This window comes from Mobula birostris, chromosome 22 (assembly GCF_030028105.1).
Source record: "Mobula birostris isolate sMobBir1 chromosome 22, sMobBir1.hap1, whole genome shotgun sequence".
Taxonomy (NCBI): domain Eukaryota; kingdom Metazoa; phylum Chordata; class Chondrichthyes; order Myliobatiformes; family Myliobatidae; genus Mobula; species Mobula birostris.
Genome location: NC_092391.1, coordinates 6,946,195 through 6,959,949, shown reverse-complemented (window position 1 = coordinate 6,959,949; position 13,755 = coordinate 6,946,195). Strand labels below are relative to the sequence as shown.

The window sequence follows — 13,755 nt, the reverse complement described above, 5'->3', positions numbered from 1 at the left end:
AGAAAAGAATTAGAAAGAAAATTCTTGTAAAAACCGTCTATAATTTATGTTTATCCTGTGTCTCTGACGCAATGTATGGTTCTCAGGTTTGGGAGTTCAATGCAGGGCTAACTTCCTTGATTGGTAAAAGAAAACTGTTATGGAAACAACACTGAAGAATCCTTCTACAACTGAGTGTGACAGTATTACTGAGTCTCTACCTGGGACTTGCATGACTGACTGTAGTGAAAACCAAGAGGAAGCTACTGACATGATGAAGGAAGCTCGGAACACCACCAGAGATGGAGGAGCTTCATTGCTGCCCTAAACGCCAACAGCATAGTGGCCAGTAAGTAAGTCTGATGCCACGTGCCTGTGATCACTGTTCCCTCTAAGCTGCGCGGGTGTGCGGCCACGCAATAACTGAAATGCTCCCACGCACATAGCCTTTGCTGCCGTGCAGCTGGAATTTCCATTTATATAATGTTAACTTTAAAGTGCCATGCAGTTTTCGAGCCACATAAAAGTTCCCTGCTCAGAGGAATGGCTGGTCTGCACAGCTCTAAAAAGATATAGAGGGAATATTGCCTGCAATGCTGCTGCAAGTGAGGTTCTCATTGCACCTGTGCGTAGGTGGACTTGCGCAGACGATAATAAACTCAACTTTGATTTTGAAACTGAACTGGGCTTAGCAGTGTCTATTGTCAGTGTTTAACAACCCAGAAATGATTCCAGGCTTCACTAGTTTGGTCCACTGTTCTTTGACCCATTGATAATGAACCAACACACACAAAATGCTGGAGGAACTCAGCAGGTCAGGCAGCATCTGTGGAAATGAATGAACAGTCGACATTTTGGGCCAAGACCCTTCAAGAGGAGAACCTCCTCTCTTATTCCTTCCCTCTCTCCCATGGTCCATTCTCCTATCAGCTTCATTCTTCATCAGCCCTTTACATCTACCACCTATCACCTCCCGGCTTTTCACTTCATCCCCCCTCTCCTACCCAGCCACCTGGCTTCACCTGTCACCTGCCAGTTTGTACACTCCCCCCTCTCCCCACCTTCTTATTCTGGCTTCTGCCCCCTCCCTTTCCAGTCCTGATGGAGAGTCTCGGCCCAAAACATAGATTGCTTATTCCCCTGTTGGTCAAGATTTCCAACATCTGCAGAATCCCTTGTGTCATGGGTAACTAAAATTCCAGGCCAGTCCTAGCAACCAACATCCCTGTGCAAGAATTTACCTCACCCTTCAGTCCCATCAGCAACAACACAACCAGAGAGACACCAGAATCTGCAGCACAGTAGTGTAGCGGTTAGTGTAACGCTTTGCAGTGCCAGTGATCGGGCTTCAATTCCTGCCACAGTCTGCAAGGAGTTTACGCACTCTCCCTGTGACGGGGTGGGTTTCCTCCACGTGCTCCAGTTTCCTCCCACATTCCAAAGACATACAGCTTAGGGTTAGAAAGTTGTGGGCATGCTATGTTGGTGCAGGAAGCATGGTGACACTTGTGGCTGGCCCCAGCACATCCTTGGACTGTGTTGGTCACAGACACAAACAACACATTTCACACTATGTCTTGATGCACATCTGACAAATAAAGCTTATCTTTATCCTTCTCTTTTCTACAGGTCCTAGGCCACAACATGAGTCCAACATCTATTCAATAAGGCAATGCCAGCAAGCGTGAGAAGTTGTATTACCTTCAAGTTCTGAAGAACAGAAGTATCTCTGGACACAAGAGATTCTGCAGATGCTGAAGGTTTTGATCAACACACACAAATTGCTGGAGAAACTCAGCAAGTCAAGCAGGAACTATGGAGGGCAGTAAAACATTGACCCCCATCCCACCCAAGTCCCCCCTCACCTGGTCTCACTTATCACCTGCCAGCTTGTTCTCCTTCCCCTTCCCCAACTTGTTGTTCTGGCTTCTTCCTCCTTCCTTTCCAGTCCTGATGAAGGGTCTTTGCCTGAAACATCAACTATTTACTCCCCTCCATAGATGCTGACCGACCTGCTGACTTCCTTGAACCAGAGAGCCACCAGAATGTGGAAACTGTGGTGAATGGTTTGGTGTGGGCTGCAGTTTCCAGTAGATGAGTCTTACCTAAGGAGTGTGCAGCTGTGGTCTTGGAGCTGAAGAACCGGCCGAGACCGAGGTCACCGAGCTTTACCGCTCCCGTTGCTGTGATGAACACATTTGCCGGCTTGATGTCTGGGTACAGAGACATGGATCTGATCAATAACAAATGGAAGATTGCTCTCAGCCAAACACCCTCTGCCCCCTCCCACGTGTGCTTCACACTGATGTTCAGGCAGTGTCTTTAGCCAGAGGGTGGTGAATCTGTGGAATTTACTTCAACAGACAGCAGTGGAGGCCAAGTCATTGGGTACCTGTATATTTAATGCGGAGGTTGTTAGGTTATTGTTTAATCTGGATGTCAAAGGTTACGGGGAGTGGGCAGAAGAATGGGGTTGAGAGGGATAATAAATCAGCCATGATGGAATAACACAATAAACCGAGTGGCCCAATTTTGCTCCTATGTTTCATGATCTTATTGGGAATGGAAAGGAGGCTCAAGGGGGCTCAATAAGATAAAAGTGGCGGAGTGAACAGTCAGGACACGATGAAGGGTTGTGACTCGAAAGTCAGTGCTGAGGTACAACTGTTGAAGTAGAACGAGAGTCTCCTAACTGGATGTATTATGACTGGTATGGAAATATCGATGCCAGTCTTCAGAGTAGTTGTGGCTGCTGTCTCCAGCATTTTGTGTGTGTGTTTTGCTCAATATTTCCAGCATTTTCAGAATGTTGCCAGGACTAGGGGTCCTGAAAGCAGGGTAGACTGAGATTGCTTTTCCTGGAGCCAAGGAGGCTGCGGGGTAAGCTTACTCAGAGCCATGAAGGACATAGGTAAGGTGCATGACCCCAGTCTATTTTCCCAAGGTAGGCAGAGGGCTCTACAATGGGTAATCAAAACTACCCAATGCATCATTGGCACCAGCCTACCCACTGGCAAAGGACCAGTAACATCATGAAGGATCACACCCATCCTACTCATGGACTGTTTGTCCCACTCCCATCAGGGAGGAGACTACGTAGCATTCACACCAGGACCACCAGACTCAAAAACAGTTACTTTCCCCAAGCAGTAAGGCTGATCAACATCTCCACCCAATAACCCACCTGTCCGCACCCCAACAACCATTACTTTGTCATTTCCTGTCAGAGTCACCTTATGTACAGACGCTCCTGTGCCTAGTGTCACTTTATGGACATACAATCAATCTATGTAAAGTATATAAGCTATCTCAGGTATTTATATTTATGTGTTTTTTTAATTATTGTTTTCTTTATCTTATTGAGTTTTTTGTGCTGCATCAGAACTGGAGTAACAACTATTTCATTCTCCTTTACACTAGTGTACTGAAAATTACATGAAGCAATCTTGAACCTTGACTCTAATGTGGTCACTGAGTGTATTTCTTCCCCCCCCCCCACACACACACACAGACACTCACACACATACACACACTCACACACACACTCACTCACTCACACACACACTCACTCACATTCACACACACACACACTCACTCACTCACTCAGATACACACACATACACACTCACACACACACTCACTCACTCAGACACACACACTCACACTCACACACACTCACTCATGCAGGTACACTCACACACTCACACTCACACACTGACACACACACACTCACTCACACACTCACGCAGACACACACACACACTCACACACACTCACTCAGACACTCACACACTCTCACTCACACACACACACACTCACTTACACACAATCTCATTCACACACACACACTCACTCACTCACTCACTCAGACACACACACACACATACACACACTCACACACTCAGACACATTCACACACACACACTCAGACACACACACATACACACACTCACACACACACACTCACTCACTCACACACACTCACGTTCACACACACACACTCACTCACTCACTCAGACACACACACATACACACACTCACACACTCAGACACATTCACACACACTCAGACACACTCACACACACACACTCACTCACACACACACACTCACACAGTCACTCACACACACTCTCTCACTCACACACTCACTCACACAGACACACACACACACACACTCACACACACTCAGAAACTCACACACTCTCACTCACACACATACTCACTCACACACAGACAATCTCACTCACACACACACACTCAGACACACACACACTCACTCACATACACTCACTCACACACACTCACTCACATACACACACACACACTCACTCACACACACACACACACACACACACACACACACACACACACACACACACACACTATCCCTGATTTGTATCTTGCTGCCACTGAGCTGCCCTCTGTTTTCCACCATCAAGCAGTGAGTCTGGTGTCTCTCTGCGTTTACCTCTGTGCATCACCCTCCGGGAGTGCATGTGCTCCACTGCGCTGCATAGCTGCACAAAATATTTCCATATTGTTCTTTCTGGAATAAGCCGCTTTTGCTTTTTGAAGTACTGTGGAAACAATGAATAAAAGATGAAGGCATAAACAATGAGGCTGAGGCTCGGGCCGGGCCACTGTGACTCCAAAGCAAACGGCGTTCTAGCAATGTCTGCTGAAATGTTGCATAACAAAAAGCATTATTCATACTTGTATTAGCATTTAACTCCTTCCCAATCCCGCCCCCCAGGTTAAAGTTCACTGTTGTGGCGATTTCAGTTTGGAAACCCATCCTTGTGCAACTGTGCTGACCAACATTAGCCATCCAGTAATTGAGAATAACTAGTAACAGTGATACCATTGTATTTTTAACTATATGTCATTAATGCACTTTATGTCAACTTATACATCTACAGAATACTTTTATATCTGTTAATATTATTGTGTTAATATTATTTTATATGATGTATGTGATACACATACTGTGTTTGCATCTTGATCCCTGAGGACCGCTGTTTCATTTAGCTGTATACAGGGCACGGTTGAATGACAATAAACTTGAACTTAAAATCCATCAGCTCTGAAGTCCGTCGCCTTGCATCTATTAACCTGCACCCCCAAGAAATTCTGCTCATAGACAAGTTTTCTCTCTCTCTCTATTTTAAATATATTTCTGTCCTTTTACTGTCCTACCAGGAGATACTAATAATCCTCTTCTTGTCACTTCAATGGTTAATACATTGGATGATATCTTTGATTACATCTCCTGGATTAAATGCCACCAATAATGCCATTCTGTAAACCGTTATGATGAACAATAGTCACTTAATTCTTCTTGCCGATACATCCCTCTGTGATTACAGTCAGGTGCTCACGTCAATCTTTGTGGGCTATGTCTGAAGCCTGTGTTTATGAACTGTGTATGAGGCCTGTGTTTGAGACACTGTGTTTAAGGTCCTGTGTTTGAGACTCCATATTCGAGACTCTGTGACTGAGGCCCTGCTTTCGAGACCTTATCTTTGAGGCCTTGAGTTTGTACCTCTGTGTTTGAGGCCCTGTAGCTCAGGCCTTGTGTTTGTGGTCTCGTATTTATGGCCTGTACTTGAGACCCATATTTGACACCCTGTGTTAGAGGCCCTCAGACAGTGTCCAAACAGTGTCTATTTCCCTTATAAAACACATTGCCCTGTTACTATGGTCACATGACTCTGCGCCTGACTCATTTCATTTGCCCAGCAGGAACTCTTCCAAAATTGATGTAGCATCTCAGAAAATGCTGACTGTTTCACTTGGGCCAAGTTTATTCACGATTTCTCTGGTATGGGTAACGTGTCGGGTTGCCAACTTTCTCAATCCCAAATAAGGGACAAAAGTAGCAGTCAAATACGGGATACTTGTGTTTACCCCGAGAAAGACTACCATGACCATGAAGCCTTGCGCGGGCACCTCTGTGCACATGCGTGACGTGCCGATTTTTTTCTACAATTTGGTTTTAACTTAATCTTTCCGATTCTGTTAAGTGAAACTACACTGTACATACATTATTTCTACTTTATATAGGCTGTGTATTTATCATATCATTCCTGCTTTTACTATATGTTAGTGTTATTTTAGGTTTTATGTGTTATTTGGTATGATTTGGTAAGTTATTTTCTGGGTCTGGGAACACTCAAAAATTTTTCCCCTATAAATTAATGGTAATTGCTTCTTTGCTTTACGCCATTTCGGCTTACAAATGGTTTCATAGGAACGCTCTACCTTAGCGGGGGAAATACGGGACAAGGGCAGTCCTGTATGGGACAAACCAATTTAGCCCAATATACGGGATGTCCCGGCTAATACTGGACAGTTGGCAACCCTAGTAACGTGAGCCTTCACACACTCAAATGCAAGTCCCAACTCAGGAAGCCCAGGACGCAGAGAACAGCGGATGCCATCTTCATCCAGGTTGCTTGTGGTACACCCGATTGAAAACCTCTCACCAATCTCACATCTCTGCACTGAAAAAAACACTAATAGCAGAATAGATCAGACAGCCTGTGAGTCTGTTGAGCATTAGATCCAGACTCGCAATTGGGGTGGCGCGGTAGTTTAGCAGATAGCGTAACACCATTACAGCACTGGTGATGCCCGTTCAGTTGTGCAAGGAGTTTGTACGTTTTCCCAGTGGCCGTGTAGGTTTCCTCTGGGTGCCACGGTTTCCTCCCACGTTCTAAAGACATACGGGTTAGTACGTTAATGGGTCACATGGGTGTAACTGAGTGGTCCAGGCTCGTTGCATCGAGGGACCTGTTACTGTGCAGAATCTCTAGGTGAGGGATTCCTAACCTTTTTTATGCCATGGACCCCAACCATTAACTGAGGGGTCCGCGGAGCCCAGGCTGGGAGCCCCTGATCTAAATAAATAAAATACACGTACTGTGAAGGGTATCGTCTGCATTAACAACAACACAACCTAAGGACGTGCTGGGGGCAGCCTGCAACTGACGCTGATACGGCACATCCATCGTAGTCAGCAGAACAGGACAAACGGCAGCAACAACAACCGGACAACAACAAAGCAAGCGCCTTTCCTCCCTCCCTGCCTCTCCTCGTTCCAGAAGAGAAGATACCCACACGCAGACAGGGACGGGCGGTCAATGATGACATTAGCAGTGGCCTGCCCACTATTGAGGACACAGATACAGAGAGGCGCCAGAAACATCATGAAGGATCCCACCCACCCTGCTCATGGACTAACACAAGAAAATCTCCAAATACTAGGAATCTAAGCGACACACACCAAATGCTGGAGGAACTCATCAGGCCAGGAAAAGAGTAAACAGTCAATGTTTCAGGCCGAGACCCTTCATCAGGACTGGAAAAAAGATGAGAAGCCTTCATCTGATGAAGGGTCTCGGCCCGAAGCATTGACTGTTTACTCTTTTCCATAGATGCTGCCTGGCCTGCTGAGTTACTCCAGCATTTGTGTGTGTTGCTCAGCAACTGTTTGTCCTACTCCCATCAGGGAAGAGGCGATGTAGCATCTACGCCAGGGCCAGAGGCTGAGTCCGTGGGTTTATTTAAAGCGTGAAGTTGATAGTTTCCTGATCGGTCAGAGCATCAAAGGATATGGCAAGAAGGCAGGTGTATGGGGTTGAGTGGGATGAAATGGCAGAGCAAACTTGATGGGCCAAATGGCCTAATTCTGCTCCTTATTTCCTGTCGGTCAACTTATGTAAAGACACTCCTGTACCTACTGTCATTTTATGGATATACAATTAATGTATATAAGCTATATTACATATTTATATATATGGTGTTACTTATTAATATTGTGTTCTTTATCTTATTGTGTTTTTTTTGAGCTGCATTGGATCCAGAGTAACAATTATTTCATTCTCCTTTACACTTGTGTACTGGAAATGACATTAAATAATCTTGAGTCTTGTATCGTAAGTGTAACATCATTCAATGCACTGCTGCTGCTCAGCCAGGTCAACTCGGAATCACAATCAGGTTGATTATCACTGACTTATGTGGCATTAATTCACCGCAAAGCGATGCTGGAGAGGCAGTAATGGGAGACAATGAAATGGTGGATGAACTGAATAAGTACTTTGCATCAGTTTTCACTGTGGAAGATACCAGCCGAATGGTGGATGTTCCTGGTGTCAGGGGGCGCGAAGTGTGTGAAGTTACCCCAACTAGAGAGGGAAACTGAAAGGTCTGAAGGTAGATAACTCACTTGGGCCAGATGGTGCACACCCCAGGGTTCTGAAATAGGTGGCTGAAGAGATCGTGGAAGCATTAGCTATGATCTTTCAAGAATGACCAGATTCTGGAATGGTTATAGAAGACTGGAAAATTGCAAATGTGACTCCAGTCTTCAAGAAGAGGCAGAAGAAAGGAAACTATAGGCCAGTTAGTCTGACCTCAGTGGTCGGGAAGATGTTGGAGTCAATTATTAAGGATGTGGTCTCAGGGTACTTGGAGGCACATGATAAAATAGGCTGTAGTCAGCATGGCTTCCTCAAGGGAAAATCTTGCCTGACAAATCTGTTGGAATTCTTAGAAGAATTAACATGCAGGAGAATTGGTTGATGATGTGCATTTGGATTTTCAGAAGGCCTTTGACAAGGTGCTGCACATGAGGCTGCTCAACAAGCTATGGGCCCGTGGTATTTCAGGAAAGATTCTAGCATGGATACGGCAGTGGCTGATTGGCAGGAGGCGAAGAGTGGGAATAAAGGGAGCCTTTTCTGACTGGCTCTCGGTGACTAGTGGTGTTCCAGAGGGATCTGTGTTGGGACCAATTCTTTTTTGTTACATGTCAATGATTTGGATGATGGAATTGATGGCTTTGTTGCAAAGTTTGCAGAGGGTATGAAGATAAGTGGAGGGACAGGTAGTTTTGAGGAAGAAGAGAGTCTGCAGAAGGACTCAGACAGATTAGGAGAAAGGACAAAGAAATGGCAGATGGAATATAGTGTTGGGAAGTGTGTGATCATGCACTTTGGTAGAAGAAATGAAACGGCTGACTATTTTCTAAGTGGAGAGAAAATACGAAAAACTAAGGTGCAAAGGGACTGAGGAGTCCTTGTGCAGGATTCACTAAAGGTTAATTTGCAGGATGAGTCTGTAGTGAGGAAGGCAAATGCAATGTTAGCATTCATTTCAAAAGGACAAGAATTTAAAAGCAAGGATGTAATATTGAAACTTTATAAAGAACTGATGAGGCCTCATTTGGAGTATTGTGGCAGGTTTGGGCCCCTTATCTTAGAAAGCATAGGCTTACGTTGGAGAGGGCTCAAAGGAGGTTCATGAAAATGATTCCAGGATTGAATGGCTTGTCATATGAAGAGTGTTTGATGATTCTGGGCCTGTATTCACTGGAATTCAGAAGAATGACAGGTGACCTCATTGAAACATATTGAATAGTGAAAGGTCTTGATAGAGTGGATGTGGAGAGGATGTTTCCTACAGTGGGAGAGTCTAAGACCAGAGGGCACAGCCTCAGAACAGAGGGGCATCCTTTTAGAATGGAGATGAGGAAGAATTTCTTTAGCCAGAGACTGGTGAATCTGTGGAATTCTTTACCACAGGCAGCTGTGGAGGCCAAGTCTTTATGTATATTGAAGGTAGAGGCTGATAGATTCAAGATTAGTCAGTGCATGAAGGGATACGAGGAGAAGGCAAGAGACTGGGGCTGAGAGAAGATTTGGATCAGCCATGATGAAATAGTGGACCAGACTCAATGGGCCAAATGGCATAATTCTGTTCTGATATCTTATGATTTGTTGTTTCACAGCAGCAGTACATCGCAAGGCATAAAAAAACACTATAAATTACAATAAGAAATATTTTAAAAACATGAAAAAAGAGAGCAGAAATAGTGAGGTGGTGTTCATGGGTTGATCGGCGACACTAGCGGGCTGCCTCCAGCACATCCTTGGGTGTTAACGGAAATGACGCATTTCACTGATTGTCTCAATGAACTTTAATTTATTTTTTATTTAGCCATACATTTAGCCTGTTCTGGGGTTAAAGCACTGTGTATATGTGCCTGGGTGGGAGGGATGAACGGGACTTGTTCCTACTATTGCTGTTTGTTGCTTGTTGTGTTCTGTGTTGTTCTGCTAAGCATTCTGGGTATGCTATGTTGGCGCCAGAATGCGTGGCGACATTTGCAGGCTGCCCCCAGTACTTCACTCGGGCGTGTTGGTTGTTTATGCACACAAAGCCCTTCACTGTAGCTTTCGAGGTACATGTGTCAAATAAACTTGAATCTTGTAAGGCAGCATGTTAGCATAGCGCTTTACAACACCAACTCCCACTGCTGTCTGTAAGGAGTTTGTACGTTCTCCCCGTGACTGTGTGGGTTTCCTCCAGGTGCTCTGCTTTCCTTCCACAGTCCAAAGGTTAGTCAGTTCATTGGTCACGTGGGTGTAATCGTACAGCATGGGCTCGTCGGACCAGAAAAGCATGTTATACTGTGCTGTTTCTCTAAATAAGGAAGTGAATCAATCACAATCACCTGGCCCTTCATTGTCGCTTGGGTCTAAATTCTGAAACTACCTCCCCAAAAGCTATTGGTGCTCAGGGCAAAGACAGATACCCACCTTCCCCTGAAGCCCATGTTGGAGAGATGCACCTTTCTCCACTACAGGGATCGGATTACACCCGGAAACAAACTCACACTTTGCCATTTAACAGTGGCATTAACCCATTTATTTGAATGCATTCCTTATTAATATTGCAGAGCACAGCTTTGAGCTCATGCAGATAATTTACAATGCTGAAATAAGTAAATCGAATATTTATTAACGTCTTACATCCACAAAGTTGTATGTGTACAATTATAGGAAGAAGGCAACCCTGATGCTTGTTATTACCTGCTATCTACCCTGCTTGCATGGGTAATTGCAATGCTAATTATTAGTTCAATTCTAAACTGAAGTGCTTTCTTTTTTCTCTCTCCCCTTGTTTATCTTTCATCTGCCCTGAGTCGGTTCAATACTCACAATGGAATAGTTATTTAAATCAGCTGACATTTAACTAAAAGGGAGTCCGATTTCTCATTTGGTTTATGCACTCATGTCCCCTGAGTACTTGTCTGTAATCCCTCCATAAATAATTCATTAAAAAGACACAATATCATTGAAGGAATTTTGACAAAGCGTTTGTTGTGTGCAGTTGTTACTTGATAATGGAGTTATGTTTATTCTGGGCAAATTTCGCTGGATAAGCAAGTCATATTTCTTGCAAGGTATGTTAAACTGTGAAGATTTCTCACTGCTCTTGTGCCTTTCCCAACCTTTCAGGCTATTACAACCAGTGAAATAGTTGTGAATTGTAAGCAGTGAATTGTAACGTGAAAACAAAATTGGACAGAGCAAGATCCCACAAAGGGCTACATCAAAATGGCTGCCCACAGAGGGGTACATCAAAATGGCTGCCCACAGAGGGGTACATCAAAATGGCTGCTCTCAGTTGACCCATTTTCCTCCCACAGATGCTGCCAGACCCCTTTGAGTTTGTCTATTTATTTATTTATCTATTTATTGGTTATTGGTTCATTTATCTATATATGTATCCATCTACCCATCCATTTATTTGTTTATAGATTTATCTATTTAGAGATACAGTGTGAACAGGCTCTGCAGGCCCACTCAGTCACCTCAGCAACCCACCGATTTAACCCTAGCCTAACTACAGGACAATTTACAATGACTATTTAACCAGTACACCTTTGGACTGCGGGAGGAAAACTGAGCACCCAAAAGGAAACCCACGCACACACGGGAAGGAATGTACAACCTGTTTACAGAGGACATTGGAATTAATCTGTTAACTCCATCACCCCGAGCTGTAATAGGGTCTTGTTAATTGCTACGCTACCGTTGTGGCCCCCAGAAATATGCCGAAAAAGAATTTGCATGTCATCCTTGTGCAGGGGCCATGCTAATCTTCTCTGCATCATTCCAGTTTTAGTATATGTGCTTCCAAATCGTAGTTCCTGCAGCATTTGTTCATCACCGCATGTTCTGGCATCTGTGGTCTCTTGTGGCTCTCTAAGTTGGCCCAAATGTGTAGGTGAGCGATAGTATCCGGGGAGTGGTTTGTGGGGATATGGGGAGCAATGCTTTTTTTTTACAGCTGCCTGGACCATCCAACACCTGAGCAGGAAATTTTTACAAAGCCTGAAAACTGCCCAGCACCTTAAGTGATTTTTGTTTGTAAAATGAATATTTAGAATGAAAATTGAAACACTGACAATATAAATACATTGAAGCTCTAAACTGTTTCAAAGTAAAGGCTGTGGTATGTTTATTATTATATTAACATTATAGAAAAGAAATCCTGCTGTGCGGCAACAAAGGCTATGTGCGTGGGAGCATTTCAGTTACAGTGCGGCCGTGCACCTGTGTAGCTTAGAGAGAATGGGCCAGAATACTCTTCATCTAAATCATAGTAGATATGGTGAGTCCTGATAAAGGGTTTGGGCCTGAAAACTCTATTCCTCTCCATAGAGGCTGCCTACCTGTTGAGTTCCTCCAGCATTTTGTGAGATTATTACTCTAGGTATGGTGCAATGGTCAGATAATCTAGTTTGGTGCTATTGGAGGAGTGGTAAGTACTCAATATTCAAGATTGATTAATGTAATTTTCAGTACACAAGTGTAAAGGAAAAAGAAATAATTGTTACTCCAGTTCCATTGCAGCATAGAAAAAAACACAATAAGATAAGAATCACAACAATAATAAAAATAGAATTATGTAAGATAGCTTCTATACATAGCTATGATTTACATTGTCAGTATTGGTACTGGTTGACTGGTTTTAGTTGCAACACACAAAGGGAGGAGTTTGTGGGTTATGGGCAGATGGAGAGGTTGGGGGAAGGGAAAGAGACAAGAGGGGAGTGGTTAGCAGAATTTAGAGAAACTGATACTCATGATATCAGATTGGAGATTTACCAAGGCGCAAAACGAGCTACTGTTCCTCTAATCTGTACCTAGACTCAATTTGGCGGACGAGGAAGCCGTCGGTGTGGGAATGGGAAGTGGAATTAAAATGACTTGCTGCGGGGGAATCCCTGGCTAGTATGGCGGGGGATAAATATTACAACTGTGGTGTTCTATCGGTGAAACAAATTTTTAAAAGCTGGTTGATTAAACTGGTCTTCAGGGGTTTTATTTCTGCATCTTTATTGGCAAAATGCGAAAAGTCAACCTTTTCCAAGCCTTAAATATGGTTGGTTAGTGAATTGATTTCTCAGGTTGACTGCAACCCAAAACCAACCGGACCCCATCGGCTAGTTACCCAGACTCCCAGTCCTCCATTCTCTGACACCAAACTCCTCACACTACGAAGTCTCTTTATACCACAACTTACAGTCACAGTCCAATATATGGTTTTCTCTTAATCTATAGCATGGCAGCATCTCAAACGCACTCACCTAACCTGAAGCTTCATAGACGACTGTGATCTCGTGAGGTAACCTTCTCATAAACACAAGAGGTTCTGTGGATATTGGAAATCCAAAGTAACACAAACATCCCTCAACCTCTTTGACCTACTACTGTCAGGAATGAGGTACAGGAGCATCAGGACTAGGTCTGCCAGACTGAGTAACAGCTTCTTCCCTCAGGCTGAGACTAATGAATACCCTGCCACCACCGAGGCCTCGTCACTAGGACAGCGAGCTGGTTACTGTTTACCTGTGCTGCACACTGTATGCATTTTGAATTACATTTTGTTAACTGATTTGTGGTGATATTTTTGTTTATA

The 13,755-nt window shown here is 44.1% G+C and overlaps 1 protein-coding gene and 1 non-coding gene across 8 annotated transcripts in view; both read right to left on the bottom strand.

Annotated features, from left to right (window-relative positions):
* Positions 1 to 13,755, bottom strand: part of LOC140186048 (serine/threonine-protein kinase Nek6-like) — a 177,255-nt gene that overhangs the window by 55,661 nt on the left and 107,839 nt on the right. For all 7 annotated transcript variants that reach the window (XM_072239874.1, XM_072239875.1, XM_072239878.1 and 4 more), the window contains 2 exons: positions 4,448 to 4,556; positions 2,085 to 2,192 (listed from right to left, as the gene is read on the bottom strand). In XM_072239874.1, the coding sequence (XP_072095975.1) occupies positions 2,085 to 2,192; positions 4,448 to 4,556 (217 nt within the window). The remainder of the gene's footprint in view (positions 1 to 2,084; positions 2,193 to 4,447; positions 4,557 to 13,755) is intronic.
* On the bottom strand, positions 11,876 to 11,980 carry LOC140186525 (U6 spliceosomal RNA). The gene has a single exon (XR_011882899.1). It is a non-coding gene; the product is annotated as a U6 spliceosomal RNA (small nuclear RNA).